The sequence below is a fragment of the Papio anubis genome, chromosome 7, assembly GCF_008728515.1.
Source record: "Papio anubis isolate 15944 chromosome 7, Panubis1.0, whole genome shotgun sequence".
In the NCBI taxonomy this organism is placed as follows: domain Eukaryota; kingdom Metazoa; phylum Chordata; class Mammalia; order Primates; family Cercopithecidae; genus Papio; species Papio anubis.
Window position 1 is genome coordinate 112,158,684 of NC_044982.1, and position 20,278 is coordinate 112,178,961.

The window sequence follows — 20,278 nt, forward strand, 5'->3', positions numbered from 1 at the left end:
CCTGACCTTTCTCTCTAGCTGCCCTTAACACTTTTTCCTTCATTTCAGCCTTTGTGAATCTGACAATTATGTGTCTTGGGGTTTCTCTTCTCGAGGAGTATCTTTGTGGTGTTCTCTGTATTTCCTGAATTTGAATGTTGGCCTGCCTTGCTAGGTTGGGGAAGTTCTCCTGGATAATACCCTGCAGAGTGTTTTCCAACTTGATTCCATTCTCCCCATGAGTTTCAGGTGCACCAATCAAACATAGATTTGGTCTTTTCACATAGTCCATATTTCTTGGAGGCTTTGTTCGTTTTTTTCACTCTTTTTTGTCCAATCTTCTCACTTCATTTCGTTAATTTGATCTTCAGTCACTGATACCTTTTCTTCCACTTGATTGAATTGGCTATTGAAGCTTGTGCATGCGTCACGAAGTTCTCGTGCCATGGTTTTCAGTTCCATCAGGTCATTTAAGGTCTTCTCTCCACTGTTTATTCTAGTTAGCCATTCGTCTAACCTTTTTTCAAGGTTTTTAGCTTCCTTGCAATGGGTTAGAACATGCTTCTTTAGTTTGGAGAAGTTTGTTATTACTGATCTTCTAAAGCCTGCTTCTGTCAACTTGTCATTCTCCATCCAGCTTTGTTCTGTTGCTGGTGAGGAGCTGTGATGCTTTGGAGGAGAAGAGGCACTCTGGTTTTTAACAATTTTCAGCTTTTCTGCTCTGTTTCTCCCCATCTTTGTGGTTTTATCTGCCTCTGGTCTTTGATGTTGGTAACCTACAGATGAGGTTTTGGTGTGGATGTTGTTTTTGTTGATGTTGATGCTATTCCTTTCTGATTGTTAGTTTTCCTTCTAACAGTCAGGTCCCTCAGCTGCAGGTCTGTTGGAGTTTGCTGGAGGTCCACTCCAGACCCTGTATGCCTGGGTATCACCAGTGGAGGCTACAGAACAGCAAATATTGCAGAACAGTAAATATTGCTGCCTGATCCTTCCTCTGAAAGCTTCGTCCCAAAGGGGCCCTTGCCTGTATGAGGTGTCTGTTGGCCCCTCCTGGGAGGGATCTCACCGTTAGGCTACATGGGGGTCAGGGACCCACTTCAGGAGGCAGCCTGTCTGTTCTCAGAGCTCAGACGCCATGCTGGGAGAACCACTGCTTTCTTCAGAGCCATCAGACAGGGGTGTTTAAGTCTGCAGAAGTTGTCTGCTGCTTTTTGTTCAGCTATGCCCTGCCCACAGAGGTGGAGTCTGTATAGTCAGTAGGCCTTGCTGAGCTGTGGTGGGCTTTGCCTAGTTCAAGCTTCCTGGCTGCTTTGTTTACCTACTCAAGCCTCAGCAATGGTGGATGGCCCTCCTCCACTAGGCTGCAGCCTTGCAGGTTGATCTCAGACTGCTGCGCTAGCAGTGAGCAAGGCTCCGTGGGCGTGGGACCTGCTGAGCCAGGCATGGAAGAAAATCTCCTAGTCTGTGAGTTGCTAAGACCATGGGAAAAGCGCAGTATTTGGGCGAGAGTGTACCGATTTTCCAGGTACAGTCTGTCACGGCTTTCCTTGGCTGGGAAGGGGAAATCCCTGACCCCTTGCACTTCCCAGGTGAGGCAACACCCTGGCCTGCTTCGGCTCGCCCTCCGTGGGCTGTACCTACTGTCCAACCAGTCCCAATGAGATGAACCAGGTACCTCAGTGGAAATGCAGAAATCACCCGTTTTCTGTGTTGATCACACTGGAAGCTGCAGACTGGAGCTGTTCCTATTCGGCCATCTTGGAACATACTCTGACTTTTTAAAAAACTTTTATTTTAAGTTCAGGGGTACAAGTGCAGGTTTGTTATGTTGGTAAACTTGTGTCATGGGACTTTGTTGTAGGGATTATTTCACTACCCAAGTATTCAACCTAGTACCCATCAACTATTTTTCCTGATCCCCTCCCTCCTCCCACCCTCCACTCTCCAAAAGGCCCCAGTGCATGCTGTTCTCCTCTATGTGTCCATGTGTTCTCATCATTTAGCTCTCACGTATAAGTGAGAACATGCGGTGTTTGGTTTTCTGTTCCTGTGTTAGTTGGCTATGGATAATGGCCTCTAGCTACATTCATGTACCTGCAAATGACATGATCTCATTCTTTTTTATGACTCCATGATATTCCCTGTTGTATATGTACCACATTTTCTTTATCCAGTCATTGAGGGCATTTAGGTTGATTCCATGTCTTTGCTATTGTGAATCGTGCTGTAATGAACATACAGGTGTATGTGTCTTTATAATAGAATGATTTATGTTCCCTTGGGTATATACCCAGTAATAGGATTGAATGATATTTCTGTCTTTAGGTCTTTGAGGAATCACCACAGTATCTTCCTCAATGGCTGAACTTAATTTACACTCCCACCAACAGTGTATAAGTGTTCCTTTTTCTCCAGAACCTTGCCAGCATCTGAGTTTTTTATTTTTATTTATTTATTTTTCAGAGAGAGTCTCACTCTGTTGCCCAGGCCGGAGTGCAGTGGTGAGATCTTGGCTCACTGCAACCTCTGCCTCTTGGTTTCAAGCAATTCTCCTGCCTCAGCCTCCCAAGTAGCTGGGATTACAGGAGCACACTACCACACCCAGCTGATTTTTGTATTTTGAGTAGAGACAGGATTTTTCCCTGTTGCCCAGGCTGGTCTTGAACTCTTGAACTCAGGTGATCTGCCCACCTCGGCCTCTCAATGTGCTGGGATTACAGGAGTGAGCGACCGTGCCCAGCTGTGAGTTTTATTTTTATACATTTTCACATTGTTAGCATCCTTTTAAAAAATTTGTATAAATTTATAGGGTTCATGTACAATTTTGTGGGAATGTGAATTATTACACCCTCTATGGAAAACACTATGGGGATGTCTTAAAAAACTAAAAAATAGAATTACCATTTGATCCAACAATCCCACTACTGGGTATCTACCCAATGGAAATCAATATGCCAAAATGATACCTGCACTTATATGTTTATTGCAGTGTATTCACAGTAGTAAAGATAAGAAATCAACTTGTGTCTATCAACAAATGAATGGTTAGTCTTCTCTTGTTTCAACTTGAGTAACTTCTTTTAGCCTTTTTGTAAGGTGGGACGAACTCCCACAGCTTTTCTTTGTTTGGTAGCGTTATGATTTTAAATCGGGCCAGGTGTGCATGGTGGCTCATGCCTTTAATCCCAGCACTTTGGGAGACTGAGGTGGGTGGATTGCTTAAGTCCAATAGTTCGAGACCAGCCTGGGCAACGTGGTGAAACCCCGTCTGTGCCAAAAAATAAAAAAAGTACCCAGGCATGGTGGTGTGCACCTGTAGTCCCAGCTACTCAGGAGGCTAAGGTGGGAAGATGGCTTTAGTCAGGGAGGCAGAGGTTGCAGTGAGCCAAGATTGCACCATTGCACTCCAGTCTGGGCGACAGAGCCAGGCCCTGTCTTAAAATGAGTGAATGAATTAACGAATGTTATATGGGAAGGCCTCATTGAGAGTGACATTTGTGCAAAGTGAATTGGGAGTGTTCCACATGGGAGGTCCAACAAGTGTAAACCCATAATGCCAGAATATGTCTGGCATGCTGGGAAACATAAGGAGGCCAGTGTGATTGGAGTACAATGAATGCTGGGGAGAAGGGGTATATGGAATTGGAAAATTTTGGACATGATAGGCTACTGTGAGGACTTTGGCTTTTACTCTGAGTGAGATGGAGAGATGTTGGAGGTTTGTGAGCAGAGGTAGTACATTTAAAAAAATAGAATAGCTTTACTGATAAATGATTCATATACCATATAATTTCCCCATTTAAAAATGTTTTTTAGTATATTCACAGAGTTTTGCAGCCATCACCATAATTACTTTTAGAACATTTTCATCACCCACTAAGGAAACCCTGTGCTTATTAGCAGTTACTCTCATTTTCTCCTAACCCCCCAGCCTTCAGCAATGTCTCTTTTCTGACATTATGGATTTGACTGTTCTGGACATTTCACATATGTGGAATCATACAATTTGTGTTCTTTTATAACTGGCTTCTTTCACTTAGCATGTATTGTAGTATGTATTAGCACTTTCTTCCTTTTTTTTTGGTCTTTTATCCGTTTTTATGTCCTGTTATTCATTGTGTGAATATGCATTTTATTTATCCATTTATCAGTTGACGGGTATTTGGGTTGTTTCTACTTTTTAGCTGTTATGAATAATGCTGCTGTGAACATTTGTATATACGTTTTTTTCTGGACATGTGTTTACTGGTACTGCATTTTAAAGGAGCATATTTTATTGACAAAGGATAAATGATCTAGGTTTTCTTCCAGAAGGAGGTTTGGTTCCAGTTGCCGCTTTCTTTTTTTTGTTCACTGACTCTTCATACAGGGTTAGGTCTTTTTTTTTTTTTTTTTTCTAGTTAAGCAATTTCCCAGTCCCTTTCTGTTCTGTCTGGTTTCCCTGACTTGGATTTCTTTGAGTAAAAGTTTGGCCATATTAAATAGGTTACCTGAAAGGTATGGGCTGTTGTACTTAGAGCCTTATGTAATTGTTAATTAAGATATTCTGATAAAATCTTAGTTTATGAACGTTCTTAAGGGAAGTTACAAAGGGTTTTCTATACTGAGTTGAGACTCATTAGTGAGTCAGTTCAGTGAAAGCAGCATTTAAAAACCGAAATAGAATACAGAAGGAAATATTAGAGTGCATCTGCTACTTTACGAAACTTTTAATTCAGTTAAACGTGTATGAACTGGGTAAGATATAAAACGTGTATGTGTTTGTGGGTTGTAGTAAAAAAGTTTGGAACCCCTCTGGGTTAGGATGTCCATGTAATTAATACTGTTCCTTTTCCATTTTATTTTTATTTTTTGGAGAGCATTGAGGTCTTGTTCAGCATGGAGTATTTAAAGCCTGCTATATTATACCCCAACAGGTAATATAAAGGAGTAGTTTTTTTTTTGTTGTTGTTGTTTAATGTAAGTGTGGGGATGAGATTTGTATCTTTTTATGAATAATTATGGTTTTCTGGTAATGTTATAACTAAGCATATATATTTTTTTTATTGTAGGAGTCATACTCCATGGGTTTATGTGATAAATGATCTTGGCATAGAAGAGCATTTAAAGAATGATGGTAAGTGATAGCTTAAAGACTAGCCTTAGTTTTTTTGCCTTTCTCTTTTCTTCCTTTCTTTTATCTTTTTTAATGTAATAGTTGTTTCATTCAAGATACCCTGTGGAACACATTGTCATAAAGCACAGTGATAAAGTGAGCAACTATGAATGTACTATTCAACCTTAGAGCCCAGGAACCCTGCTGCTCCTCAGGCTTGCCTCTAACACTTATGGTACCTAGCTTAGGAATACAAATGGAAGCCAGCTTTTAAAATGTCTTAAAATTAAATAGTTACCAATCAATGGGTACTAACAGCCTGACCTGGCCTCCTATCCAGGGTCCAGCCGGGTCTTAAAGGAATCTACTCTCCCTGGGTCAGGTAGGGTAGAAGTTGGGCTAGGGTAGGTCTTGAATCTGGTATGGGGACTGATGTGAAATTCCCCAGAGAGCCAGGGAAAAACAGGTTTCTGTACCCCACACTTTACTTTTCTAACTCAACATTTTTCAGGCAATTCCAAACATCTTCTTAAAGTACTCAAATTGAGGAGGAGAAAGGAATGTAGGTATATAGGGAGTCCAGTCTGCCTGGATACTTCCTTTGGGATAGTTGGGGTGACTAACCTTAATCAAAAGCAGATTCTTGCTCTGGTTTTTCCAGCACAGATGCTGATTTGCCTTCTTCCTTCTCCTCTTATTGTGTCTGGCCTAGGGGGACCCAGTTTAGTTTGTGAGTCCCTCTCTCTTAATTTGTGTTCACTCAATTAGTTACTGATCCCTTTTGGATTTTGGTGTTTTTGATAGGTACAACCTTCTAAAGTGTGGGGCTCAGGGCAGAGCCCCTTCTTCTGGTTGAAAGAGCAGGAAAGGGCTGGGTGTGGTGGCTCATGCCTGTAATCCCAGCACTTTGGGAGGCCTAGATGGGCAGATCATGAGCTCAGGAGATCAAGACCATCCTGGCTAACACGGTGAAACCCCGTCTCTGCTAAAAATACAAAAAATTGGCCAGGCGTGGTGGCGGGCGCCTGTAGGCCCAGCTACTCGAGAGGCTGAGGCAGAAGAATGGTGTGAACCTGGGAGGCGGAACTTGCAGTGAGCCAAGATCTCACCACTGCACTCCAGCCTGGGTGACAGAGTGAGTCTCTGTCTCAAAAAAAGAAAAAAGAAAAAAAAAAAAAGAGCAGGAGAGCATCTATTTGTTGTGTGCTCTTATCTCATCCCTCCCCACTTCATACTCTTCCTCAGTTCTAAGGTTTTGATTTTTCGTATCTTGTCATTTGGGGTTATTTTCTGTTGGTCTGCTTTTGGGTCTTTTGGTCATAAACTATGCTTTTGTTTGCCAGAAGATTTCTTTTTTTTTAATCTACCCTAATTTTGAAAGATGGTCTTGGAATAGAAGTCTAGGTTGACAGATTTTTTTTTTTTCTTAATATCTTTTTTTTTTCTTCTTGAGACAGAGTCTCTCTTTGTCACCTCGTCTGGAGTGCAGTGGCACAATCATAGCTCACTGCAGTTTTTACCACCTGGGCTCAAGCAGTCCTCCCACCTCAGCCTCCTAAGTAGCTTGGAACTATGCTACCACGCTTGGCCAATTTTTTATTTTTTATATTTTTGTAGTGATAGGGTCTTGCTTTGTTGCCCAGGCTGGTTTTGAACTCCTGACCTCAAGTGATCCTCCTGTGTTGGTCTTCTTCCACAGTGCTGGGATTATAGGCATGAGCGACTATGCCTGGTCTATCTTAGTATCTTGACAAAAGAGATTCCACCATCCTAATATGCAGCATTTACATGGTTCAAAATTCAAACTATAAAACAATGTTCATTTAGAGAAATTCAACTTTCTTCTCTCTTCTTTCTCTTCTTCCTTTGTGGGTAACATTAAAATTTGTTTTAATTGTAATTTCTAAAATTTAAATTGTGCTAATACAAATAACATGACATTTACCATCTGAACCATTTTTAAGTATACAGTTCAGTGGTATTAAGTATATTCGTATTGTTGTGCAGCTATCACTATTACTCATCTTCAGAACTTCTTGTCTTGCAGTATTGAAACTCTATATACATTAAACAATAATTTCCCATTTCCCCTTACTCCCTGCTCCTGTACCACTTGCTGTGTCTGAGATTTTGACTACTTTATGTACCACATATAAGTGAAATCATCCAGTATTTGTCTTTTTGTGTTCGGCTTATTTCATTTAGCATAATGTCTTCAAGACTCATCCATATTGTAGCATATGTCAGAATTTCCTTCCTCTTTAAGACTGAATAATATTCTGTTGTCAGTATATATTACATTTTGCTTATCCATTCATCAGACACTTGGACTGTTTCCCCTTTTTAGCTATTGTGAATGATGATGCTATGAACATGGGTGTACAAATATCTCTTCAAGACTGTTTTCAGGCCAGACGCAATGACTTATGCCTGTAATCCTAGCACTTTGGAAGGCCAAGCCAGTTGGCTCACTTGAGGTCAGGAGTTTGAGACCAACTTTGCCAACTCTGGCTCTACTAAAAATACAAAAATCAGCTGGCGTGGTGATATGCGTCTTTAATCCCAGCTACATGAGAGGCTGAGGCATGAGAATCGCTTGAATGCAGGAGGCAGAGGTTGCAGTGAGCCATGATCATACAACTGCACTCTAGCCTGGGTGTCAGAGCAAGACTCTTGTCTCCAAAAAGTAAATAAATAAATAAAATAGTGAAGAACTGTTTTCAGTTATTTTGGGTACATAACCAGAAGTGGAACTTCTAGATAATATGGTAAATCTACTTTTAATTTTTGGAGGAACTGTCATAGTGTTTTCCACAGTGGCTGCAACATGTAAAATTCCCACCAACAGTGCACAAGGGTTCCAATTTTTCCACGTCCTCGCCAACATTTTTTTCTGTTTTTTTGATAGTAGTCATTTTAATGGGTGCATGGGTAATCATTTTTATTAATATTTGATTTATCCTTTATATTTTCAAAAAGAAGAATGTGTATATTTATATGTATATACATGTGTTTTTCTTTTTTGAACCTAACACAATATATTTTAGTATCTTGGGAGGTTTTTTTTTTTTTTTCACTCAGCAATATATTCTAGAGTGTTAAAGATCTTAATTTCTTTTTATAGCTGCATACTATTTCCTATTGATCTTTGTTTTAAAACTCTAGCAGGTAAGATATAGTAAAGCTTTTCTTATCTGCCAATTGTGACTCTAAGGAATATGTCCAAAAACCTGAAAGTGAATGAAAAATGCCTGTGATCATACACAACAGATAGTCCACATACTGTAAGTATATTCACTGTACTTGCAGAATTCTTGAGTTCCTTATTCAGAACTGCAATAGTACATTTCCCATAAGCCTAGCAAATAAGAATTGACAGCTAATAGCTTGTTAGGGAAGAGGAGAAAATAATTAATAATTAAGCTTTTGTGTCCTACTTAATCATCAGGAAGTAAAGAACTGAAAAATCTTTAACAACACTTTTGTCTGTGCCCATTTATTTTGGGACAACTATCTTTGGTATTTCTATAACTCCTGAGGCATAATTAAATTATAGTATCATATAGAAGTTGGTGTTCATAGTGATAACCTGGTTATCAAGAAAAGAGTAGCTTTCTTTAGTAGCCTCTGTTGCAGAGGTCAAGGAAATGTGTTTAGAGATTTTCATACAAAATAGTAAAACCAAAAAGAATTTGTGCTTAGCAGGGAAAACTTCAGTTATCAATTTATGTAGAACACCTCCTTTCCCAGTAATGTTCGTTTATTGATTTTTAAAAAAAATCATTCTGCCAGTTCATTCATTCGTGACATATTTATGTGCCAGGCGCCATCCTAGACAGTGAGAATAGAGTAGTGAACAAAACCTAGTCCTTCAGAAACTTACTGTCTAATGGGAAGACAGAATAAACATATTAAGTGTATGATTTAAAATATAATTGTGGTTAAGTATTACAAAGGAGTACAAATTGGTTTGAGTATATAAAAGGAATCCTGGCCAAGTCTTGGGGTTGAAGAAAACTTAGCCTTAGGAAGTTACATTTAAGTTGGGATTCAAAAGATCATTAGGCTTTGGCTGGGCTAAGAGGAATATTCTTCTTAGAATGCTTTCAGTAGCAAGTAGAGTTGGCTTCAGATAAGAGTTGATCCAGTGGCTCAACAGTGTCATCAAGAATTTGATTGCTTTTCCTCCACTTACTCTGGCTTCTGTTCTGTTGCCATTATTTTAAGACTTGCTGTCTTTATGATCCCTAGATGGTTAGCAGTAGTTTTCAAAGCTGTATATTCCCTAATATATGGCCAGTAGGAGAGTCTTTTCTTTAACATTCCAGTAAAAGATCTGAGATCCTCAATTTTGATCACCTTAGGTCACATGCTCATCTCTGGATCAGTTGTTGTGGATAGGTGAGCAGATTGACTTAGGGAAGGTCTTGTGCTGTGCCCTGGAGTTAGGGACAAAATGTGCTTATCTAGAACCACAAGGGACCCCAACAAAAACTGTTAGGAGACGAGGATGTAGAGAATGAATGCTAGGGAAGAAGCCAATAAATGTGCATTATAGAGGGGCAGATTATTCCACATAGAAGAAATAATTCTGTGTAAATGTCCTGAATTAGGATGGAGCTTGGTGCTTATGGGGAACTGAATGAAAGTCAGTGATACTGGAGCATGGCAAAGGAGGAAAAGAATAGTATAAGATGAGACTGGAGGCCAGGTCATGTATTTATAGATAATACCAGATTTCCAAAGTGGTGCTGCCAGTTTTGTTTCCTGTCAGTAGTGTATGGGAGGAGTTGCCCCAGATCCTCACCAGTACACAGTATAATCATTTATTTATTAAAAAATTTTTTTTAGTAATTTTGATGACCGATTCTTAGTACTTTTTCATTTGATTATTGGCCATTTAGGTATCATTTGTGAAGTGCGTACTCAAGTTTCCTCTTCATTTTTTTATTGACCCAGTAGACTTCTTTTTTGACTCAGTGTCTGTCTTCTTCTTCCTCTCTTTTTTTCTTTTTAAAATAGAGACTGGGTCTCACTATGTTGCCCAGGCTGGTCTCAAACTCCTGAGCTCAAATAATTCTCCTGCCTTGGCCTCCCAAAGTCCTGGGATTACTGGCATGAGCTACTGTGCCTGGCCTTGACTCAGTGTCTTTCTTTTTTTGCAATTGATTTAAGGAGTTCTTTATCTTAAGTCTAAGACCTTTGGCACCTTTGGCACTTCTCTTACTCTGTAGCTTGCGTTTTCATTTTTTAATACCATCTTTTGAATAGGAACTGTTCTTAATTTTAATGAAATTTGGTTATTAAATTTTTCCTTTATGATTAGTGCCTTTTGTGTCCTGATTATTTCTTTCTACCTGAAAATCATGAAAATATTCCCCTGTATCATTTTTGATAACTTTTAATTTCATTATAATTTTAAATTTAAGAAAGGTTGTAAGAAGACTATGAGGAATTCTCGTATATCCTTTTGCTAGATTTACCAATTGCTAATTTTGCCCCATTAGTTTTATTCTTTCCTTTCTCTCTTTGGGTGTGTGAAACACACATGTGTCTGTAAATATACATCCATCCATATACACATATCTACCTGCACACATAGATCAATATATACTTTTCTCCCTGAACCATTTGAGAGTATTTGAAGCCAACATACTCCTTCATCCTTAAATACTTCAATGTGTATTTACTAAGAATTAAGGACATTCTTTTATATGACCACAATTCAGTGATCAAAATGTGGAAATTTAACATTCATGCTGTATTATTATATAATCCACAGTGGATATTCAAAATTTGTCATTATATGAATGATGTATTTTATAGTTATTTTCTTCTTGATCCATTTAGTTGTCAGGTCTGTTTGTTCTCCTTTACTCTGGAGCAATTCTTCAGCCTTTCTCTTTCTTGACTGCTATTTTTGAAGACTACGGGACAGTTATTCTGAAGAATGTCTCCTCAGTTTAGGTGATGTTTCACATGATTAGATTCAGGTTTTGCATTTTAGGCAGAATATCACATGAATGATGATGTGTCCTTCTCAATACATCACATAGGAGGTATATGATTTGAATTCGTCCTGCTTGTTAACTTTGATCACTTTGTTAGTGTAATGTAGTGTCAAGCTTTTCTACTTTAAAGTTTCTGTTTTCTCTTTTGATATTAGTAAGTAATTTGTGGAGAGGCACTTTGAGGCTGTGTAAATATACAGTACCTTATCAAACTGTCACTTACTAGTTTAGAATCCATTAATGATTTACTCATTAGTTAAAGATCTGTGAGGAAAAAGCTTACATTCCCCTGTTATCTGAACTCTGATTTTTAATTGTATTTAATGTAATCTGACATTATCATTATTTATTTTGATACTCAGATTGTCCCAGATTAGCCAGTGGGTGACTTTAAGCTGGCTCTTGGATTTTTTTTTTTTTTTTTTTTTTTGAGACAGGGTCTCTGTGACCCAGGCAAGAGTACAGTGGTGTAATTACAGCTCACTGCCACCTCAACTTCCTGGGCCCAAACCAACCTCCTGCCTCAGTCTCCTGAGTAGCTGGGCCAATTTTTAAAAGTTTTTGTAGAGATGGGGGGTTTCCCTGTGTTTCCCAGGCTGGTCTTGAACTCCTGGACTCAAGCAGTCCTCCTGCTTCAGCTTCCCAAAGTGTTGGAATTACAGTTGTGAATCACTGTACCCAGCCAAGTTTATTTGGTATGTCCATGTTATTCTTTGAGCATTTCTATACTTTCTAGTGTAACAAGCTGCTGTAGGTTCAGCTTGTAATTTCCCTGTTTTATTCTTTTTCTCACCTTATTACACAGACTAGGACTTTCAATATAACATTGAATTTATATTCACAGGAGGCAGAGGTTGCAGTGAGCTGAAATCGCACCACTGCACTCCAGCTTGGGTGACAGAACGAGACTCCGTCTCAAAAAAAAAATTGGAGCAGAAAAAAAATTTGAAAGAGAATGGCTTTAAAACTGACAAAAGCTATCAGCCAAATTCTCCCAGAAGCTCTACAAACCCCTAAGCAGGATAAATACAAAGAAAACAAACATAAGTATATCACAGAAAAACTGATGAAAACCTGAAACAAAGAAAATCTTAAGAGTGTACAGAGACAATAAGAGCTCATTACCTTCAAAGGGGTGACAAAAAAACTCAGCTGATTTTCCAACAAACAGACATGATAAATGTCATTAAACAGTGGAGCACCTTTAAAGTACTGAAAGAAAATTACTGTTTTCTAGTATAAAAAGTTTTCTAATCTAGTATAATAATATAGTATAATAATCTAGGTTTGCATGCAAACCTACATTCTACTATTATACTACATTATGTACTATATATACTATATTATACTATTATAACTAATGCAGTATAATAATCTAGGTTTGCATGCAAATGAACACCAAAAAACAGTAAAAATATGAATAAAAGAGTATAAATGCAAACTATATGAAAGTAGTATAATCTTATGAAATTTTAAAGATACGAAAAACAAAGTATATCCCGGCCTCCCAAAGTGCTGGGATTACAGGCGTGAGGCATGGCTCCCGGCCCTTTTATTAGTTTTTAAATAGATATTTTGACATATTTCTGTGTGGCAGTTATTTAGTTTTTTCACTTTGAAGGTATTATTTTATTGGCTTGCATTTATTGTTTCTATTATAGAATGTCACTTGTCAGTTTTATTCTTATTAATTTGAGGTTACTTGTGATTACTTCTAAGGTTTTCTTTCTTTTTTTGTTTTGGTTGTCAGTACTTTTTTACCCTAATATGTCTATCGTTTGTCTCTTTATTTTACTATTTTTATTAAAAAAATCACAATTTTATTCATAGTGCCTGTTGATTCATGGTATGATCTTTTTTGTTAGTTTTGGAAAGTTCTTAGCCTTTATGTGCTCTAATCCCATTTTTGTTTCTCTTTTCCTCAGATTTCAGTTTTTGCTTCTATGTTTGATCTTTTTAAAAATTTTTTATGTCTCTTTTGCTCTTTTCTATTTTTTTTTCCTGTTTTCATTGGGATGTTTTAGTCTAATTCACTAATTTCTTGTTAAACCATTCATTGAGTTCTTAATTTCAGTTTTTTCGTTTTTCAGTTTTGTAATTTCTACTTTTTTTTTTTTTTTTTTTTTGAGACAGAGTCTCGCTCTGTCGCCCAGGCTGGAGTGCAGTGGCCGGATCTCAGCTCACCGCAAGCTCCGCCTCCCGGATTTACGCCATTCTCCCGCCTCAGCCTCCAGAGTAGCTGGGACTACAGGCCCCGCCACCTCGCGCGGCTAGTTTTTTGTATTTTTTTAGTAGAGACGGTGTTTCACCGTGTTAGCCAGGATGGTCTCAATCTCCTGACCTCCTGATCCGCCCGTCTCGGCCTCCCAAAGTGCTGGGATTACAGGCTTGAGCCACCGCGCCCGGCCTCTACTTGATTTTTTTAAGGTATCTAGTTTTCTGCAGAAAATTTCAATCCTTTTATTTTCAATTCATATTAATTAGAGTTACTTTAAAATCTATTTCTGATAACTTTTATTACCTGGCTCATGTGTGGGTATATTCTCATTTTTTGTATTTTTTCTTGGTTTTTAGTCTTTGGACTTGTTTTCTAGTATGCCCAGTAATAACTTATTTTATTGCTGCATAAGAGATGTACATAATTTGGGGGTACATGTGATAATTGATTACATTCATATCATTTGTTAAGATCAAATTAGTATACTTGGTTGTATCTGTCAACCTAAATATGTCTTTTTATACTGGAAATATTCAAATTATTCTCTTCTAGCTATTTTGAAATGCATAATAAAGAATTATAACTATAGTCACCCCTCTGATCTATCTAACACCAGGTCTTATTTTTTCTATCCAACCATATATTTGTACCGGTTAATCAACTTTTTATCCCCTCCCACCCCACTCCACTACTTTTCCTGGCCTTGGGTAACTACCAGTCTACTCAATATTTTCATGAGATCCACTTTTTTAGCTCCAACATATAGGGAGAACATGTGATAATTCTCTTTCTATGCTTGGCTTTTTTCACTTAACGTAATGACCTCCAGTTCCATCTATATTGTTGTAAATGACAGGATTTTATTCTTTTTCATGGCTGAATGATATTCGACTTTGTATATGTAATACATTTTCTTTATTCATCTGTTGATGGGCACTTAGGTTGATTCCATGTATGTGAATAGTGATGCAGTAAACATGGGAGTGCAGATATCTTTTTGATTAAAGTTTCCTTTATTTTGGATATATACCCAGTAGTGGAATTGCTGGATCATATGTCGAGTCTATTTTTAGTTTTTTTGAGGAACTTTCATACTGTTCTCTGTAATGTCATACTAATTTTCATTTCCACTAGTAGTGTACTCTTTTTCCACATCCTCGGTGGCATGTTATTGCCTGTCTTTTTGATAAAAACCATTTTAACTGGGTGAGATGATATTTCATTGTAGTTTTGATTTGCCTTTCTGTGGTGATTAGTGATGAGTCTTTTTTCATATATCTGTTGGCCATTTTGTATACCTTCTTTTGAGAAATGTCTATTTAGATCTTTTGCCCATTTTTAATTTGGATTATTTGTGTTTTGCTAGTGAGTTGTTGGAGCTCCTCATATGTTCTGGTTATTAATCTCTTATTAGATGGGTAGTTTCCAAATATTTTCTTCCATTCTGTGGATTGTCTCTTTGTTGATTATTTCCTTTGTTGTGCAGAATCCTTTTAGTTAATATAGTCTCATTTGTCTGTTTTTGTTTTCGTTGCCTGTGCTTTTGAGATCTTACACAAACAAGTCTTTACCTAGACAAGTTATCTTTACCCAGACAAGTTTTCTTTTAGTAGTTTCATAGTTTCAGGTCTTACCTTGAAGTTTTTAATCTATTTTGATTTGATTTTTTGGTATGGTGAGAGATAGGAATTTTATTTTTTTGCATAAAGTTATCCAGTTTTTCCAGCACCATTTATTGAATAGGGTGTTCTTTCCCTGGTGTATGTTCCTGTCAATTTTGTCAAAGATTACTTGGCTGTAAATGTATATGTTTATTTCTGGGTTCTCTATTCTGTTCCATTGGTCTGTGTGTTTGTTTTTATGCCAGTATCATGCTGATTTTGTTACTATAGTCAGGTACTGGGATGTCTCCAGCTTTATTCTTTTTGCTGAGGTTTGTTTTGGCTGTTTGGGGTATTTTGTGTTCCATATAAGTTTTAGGATTTTTTTTTCTATTTCTGTAAAGAATGTCATTGATATTTTGATAAGGGATTACATTGAGTCTGTAATTGCTTTGGGTAGTATTGTTGTTTTAACAGTATTCTTCCATTTCATAAGCATGAAATACCTTTCCATTTTTTATAGCCTTATTCTCTTTCATCAGTCTAGATCTTTCCCTTTTTTGCTTAAATTGATTCCAAGATATTTTATGTTGTTTGTAACTGTCGTAAATGGGATTGCTTTCTTGATTTTCTTTTTTGAATTGTTCACTGTTGGTTTTTGTATGTTGATTTTGTATCCTCTACCTTTACTGAATTTGTTAATTAGTTCTAACATATTTTGGTGGAGTCTTTAGGTTTTTTGGTTTTTTTTTTTTTTTTGAGACAGTGTTTCACTCTGTCACCCAGGCTGGAGTGCAATGGTGCAATCATAGCTCGCTGCAGCCTTGAGCTCCCGGGCTGAAGCAGTTCCCCTGCCTCTGCCTCCCGAAGTGCTGGGATTACAGGTGTAAGCCACCACACCTGACTGTCTTTATATTTTTCTAAGTAAAAGATGTCATCTGCAAACGAGGCTAATTAGACTTCTTCCTTTTCAATGTGGATGCCTTTTATGGTTTCATAACTGGAAGGGGAACCAACAGATTAGTAGTTTATTTCTTGTTCACTTAATAGTTCAGTGTAGGTATTCAGCATGTGACCTTTCCACATTTTGATGGGACTAAATTTTTTTTTTTTTTTTGAGACGGAGTCTCGCTCTGTCGCCCAGGCTGGAGTGCAGTGGCCGGATCTCAGCTCACTGCAAGCTCCGCCTCCCGGGTTCACGCCATTCTCCTGCCTCAGCCTCCCGAGTAGCTGGGACTACAGGCGCCCGCCACATCGCCCGGCTAGTTTTTTGTATTTTTTTTTAGTAGAGACGGGGTTTCACCGTGTTAGCTAGGATGGTCTCGATCTCCTGACCTCGTGATCCGCCCGTCTCGGCCTCCCAAAGTGCTGGGATTACAGGCTTGAGCCACTGCGCCCGGCCCTAAATTTTTTTTTTTATCTTTTGACTCTGTCATTCTTTAGAGAGTCCTGCTAGATCCTGTGCATCTGGCCAGTAAGTGGTGAACTGAGGGAGAGAGCATAGCCGATGATGCAGGAGGCTTTAAAAAAAATAAATCAGATCTGGACATAGCTTACCTCATTTCCCCCTATATTCTAGCATGCAGAAGTCACATGGCCATCTGTCTGCAAGAAAGACTGGAAGGTGTTGTCTAGCTTTGTGACAGGAAAGAAAGCAAGTGGTTTTGATGCATGTTGTAGTCTCTGTCATGGAGGCTGATACAGTATTAATAATTTAGATTTGAGATGATGATGGCTTGGACTAGGGTGATGGTAGTGGATTTACATTCTCCAGTTGTGTTTAGGAGATAGACTCGATAAGACTTGATATATTATTTAGGGTATAGGCTAGTGAGCTCTAACAGAGGCTCCAGAACAGAGTAGCTCATACAAGAGAGAAGTTGTTTCCTCCTTATAATAGTTTAGCCATCCTTAGTTCATCTATGGTTTTACCTTTAGATGATGTGAAATACTGGTAAAAACTGATAAAGTTATCATAAATTACTGAACAGGATTCCAGCTTATTCTGTAATATTAGGGAAATTATACTGATTATATGGTTTCTCAGGTAAGCTTCATGATTAGTAATCTTATCTTCATACTACCCAAAGTATTAAGGGCTTTAGTAGTGGGAATTTAAGAGAAAGGTTCTTCTCTGAATTATTCAGAAAGCTGAAAAACATTGGAAAAAAGATACAAGAATTTCATTTTATGGGCAGGTAGTGGTATGAATGGATTTTGAAGAAGTTGTATAAAGTAGAAGGTTTTATGGAGACAGATATATATTTAGTAAACAGTACTTGTAACCTTTTCAAGATCGTGGGAAAAGTTGTTAAAATTGAAATTATTTAGATATTTTAAACCTTAGAGAAAGAAGTTTATTTGGGAGCAAGTCTTAGAAGTACCTAGCCTCTTTGGTGACTATTCTAAACACTTACTTTCTTAGATTGTGTACTGTAAGATTTGAACATAAAAACTTACACTGAAGACTGGTACTTTTAATTGAAACATTAAGTATTTGAACAGGTCTCTGTAAAATCTCCATACAGCACTAGGTGGCACACTGTGACTTTGGATGAAAATACACATATTTTGTTGAAGACTCCTGTGAGAAAATAACCTAGGTTAAAAAAAAAATACTGTTTAAAATAAACATCTATTTTATGAAGTATCTCAGAACCATTTATTGCATTTCAAACCCTGATACTGATATTAAAATGCTTAAAACTATTTTATTTACATTACTACTGACATTTTTATAAGAATTGGATTACTAAAAATCATTAGAATTTTTGGGTTTTTACTGAAAGGAGTCCATACAGCATATATTACAAAAAGCATCTGTGCTTTAAAATGAAAAATGATTTTCAATCAGATCTTGTAGTAAGATGAGTAGTTACGATGTTTTTGCTTATTAAGTATTGAAACTAAGAATAAAATCAAAGTCTTGAACTAGTGGTTTTTCTTTGAATGTGTATCTATGTATATATACTAAATACAAAAGAGCCAACTTGGTAAAATTGATAGTGGAGCTGAAATGTTTATGGAAGTAAAGAATATTAGATTTGAAGTTTTCTGGTCTAGTGTTACAACATTGCTATTTTGTGATTATCCATTTTAGTTCTTGGAAACTCATTATTTTGTGAAGACTCTTGACTTAGAGTATAATGTATAGCATAGTGAATTTTATGACCCCCCCCCCCCCCCCACACACACACTCTCACTCTGTCTCTTTCTCTCTCTCTCTCACAGGATGTTTGGTGATTGTGTAAGGGATTATCTGAAATAGAGCTGAAAAGTAGGCCACCTATTTATACTTGTTCATTTGGCCTGGAAACAATTGTGATACTCTTGGTTAGAACAATGCTTAGGTACCCTAAATGATAGATGCCAGTGTAAGTTAGATAGCACTGACTAATACTTAATGGGAGAAGTGCTTAAGCTAAATGAGGAGGTTTTCTGGTGTTACGTTGATTGGAAAGTATGGGAATGAGTAGAGAAGTGACTTGCAAATCTAGAGGACACTGAATGGGGTTTGGACAGTGACAGTGAGTTTCAGTGAAAGCTTAATGAGTCAGGTAAGTAGATGACACATGGATATTCAGGGTAAGGTCAGAGGAATGAAGGAATGTGGGTACAGATGTTTATGTTAAAGACATAAAAAGTGACAAGTTCTGGATTAGACGCTCATCACAGAGAATTAGAGTAGAAGAATGTAATCTTTGTTTTTTTTAGTAGTTTGGATATTAGTTGGTTAGTTACTAATTTTTGTACCGAAACCTGATTCCTGTCACTCACAGATTTAGCACCTATTGTCATTCTCTCTTTCCTATCATAACACAATTTCTCTCTGTACTGGATCATTCCAATCAGTATGAAAGTATGTACTATCACTTACCTTAAAAATCCATTCTGTTTATTTCTTTGTTCTCCTTTATGACGAAACTCAAAGTATCTTAATACTCTCTCCATTTTTCTCATCATTCTGTTTTGAACCTTTTTCAGTCAGGATTTTGACCCTACTATACCACTAAATAGGCAATAAGTTATCAATTTATTAGAGTTTATTATAAATTATTACTTTTATTGCTTCCTGGACAATGCAAGGCTGTCAGTCTTATTGCTATTGCTTTAAAGGTAATGAGTTGATTTTTCCCTCTCCTTTGTACTCAAGACTTTTTTCTTTGTTTCATGTTATCAGTTTTTCTGTGCAATGCTTAAGTGTGGTTTTCTTTGTACAATTTATCCTTTTTGGGGTTTGCAGAGTTTCTGGGAGAACTGGGCTTATACCTTTTTCTCAACTTTATTTTATACTGTCAAAGAGATTAATGGGATGGTTGGTGAAATTTAAATGCTGCTGTAGTTTAAATAATAATTCTGTGTCAGCGATAATCTCCTGATTTTGTTAATTATGGTATAGTGATATAGGAGAGTATCCTTACATATATAAAATACATAGTGAAGTATTTACTGCCAAGGAATATAACTGCAGATTGTTCTCAAATGCTTCAGGAAAAAATGTGTGAGGGTATGTTTGATATTCTTTGTGTGAATTTAGAACTTTTCAGTAATTTGAATTTATTTCAGAATAACGAGTAATATGTATCTGTTTATCTCACAGTTGGCTTGTTACCATACAGCCACATTATTTGTTTACATATTGACTATGCTGCTTCACATAAAATGGCAAAATTGAGTAGTTGTTACAGAGATCTTATGGCCTGCAAAGCCTAAAGTAAAAAAAATATTTATTATCTGGCCCTTTGTAGAAAATCTTTGCTGACCCTTGCTCTAGAGTGTACTATAGTGACTTTTTTTCTTTCCCTGAAGTGATGCTGCTCATTAATTTCCTTCATTTGAAAATAATGTGGTGCTTTTTCTTCACATATTCCCCAAAAGAATAAAAATTAACCAGTAGGTGGGGAGAATCCAAACTGGAAGGCAAATAGTAACATACTCCCAGGGGAAGATGAGAACTAATTACATGATTTTGGCAAACATTAATTTATTGTAAGGTTAAAGATAAGAACCATACATAAATGCTGTAATGTAGTTAGTAAATGTGTTTCTCATAGGAGTATGGGTTAGCAATTCTGAAACTACTTTGTGTATATATTAGAATTGAACAGATAAGTAAATAGATTGTAGATAATGAAAACTTGGGATCTTATGTTGGAGAAAGAAGTTTCAAACAAGCAAAGAGAAAGGCTGAAATGAGCCCTGTGGCATAGGATTGAAATCAATCAGTGTAAACTCACGGTTTTTAGTATCTGTATACAGATAGTTCCAGGTGTGTGTATTGTGTGTTAGGGTGCATTCATCTAGTTCCTATTGTCTCATTCTGTGAGTTGACTGGGTGGTTTTTGTGATGTGATGTTGGCTTGGGTACTGGCAT

The 20,278-nt window shown here is 37.3% G+C and overlaps 1 protein-coding gene across 17 annotated transcripts in view; it reads left to right on the plus strand.

Moving 5' to 3' along the window:
- The window catches only part of SCAPER (S-phase cyclin A associated protein in the ER), a 553,621-nt gene that overhangs the window by 15,393 nt on the left and 517,950 nt on the right, over nucleotides 1–20,278 (plus strand). For 15 of the 17 annotated variants that reach the window (XM_017960807.3, XM_021940762.2, XM_017960810.3 and 12 more), the window contains exon 2: nucleotides 5,031–5,095. In XM_017960807.3, coding sequence (XP_017816296.1) covers nucleotides 5,090–5,095 — 6 coding nt within the window. In that variant the 5' untranslated portion in view covers nucleotides 5,031–5,089. Of the gene's footprint in view, nucleotides 1–4,158; nucleotides 4,896–5,030; nucleotides 5,096–20,278 lie in introns of those variants that run through there. The other 2 variants (XM_021940760.2, XM_017960809.3) reach the window with 2 other exon arrangements.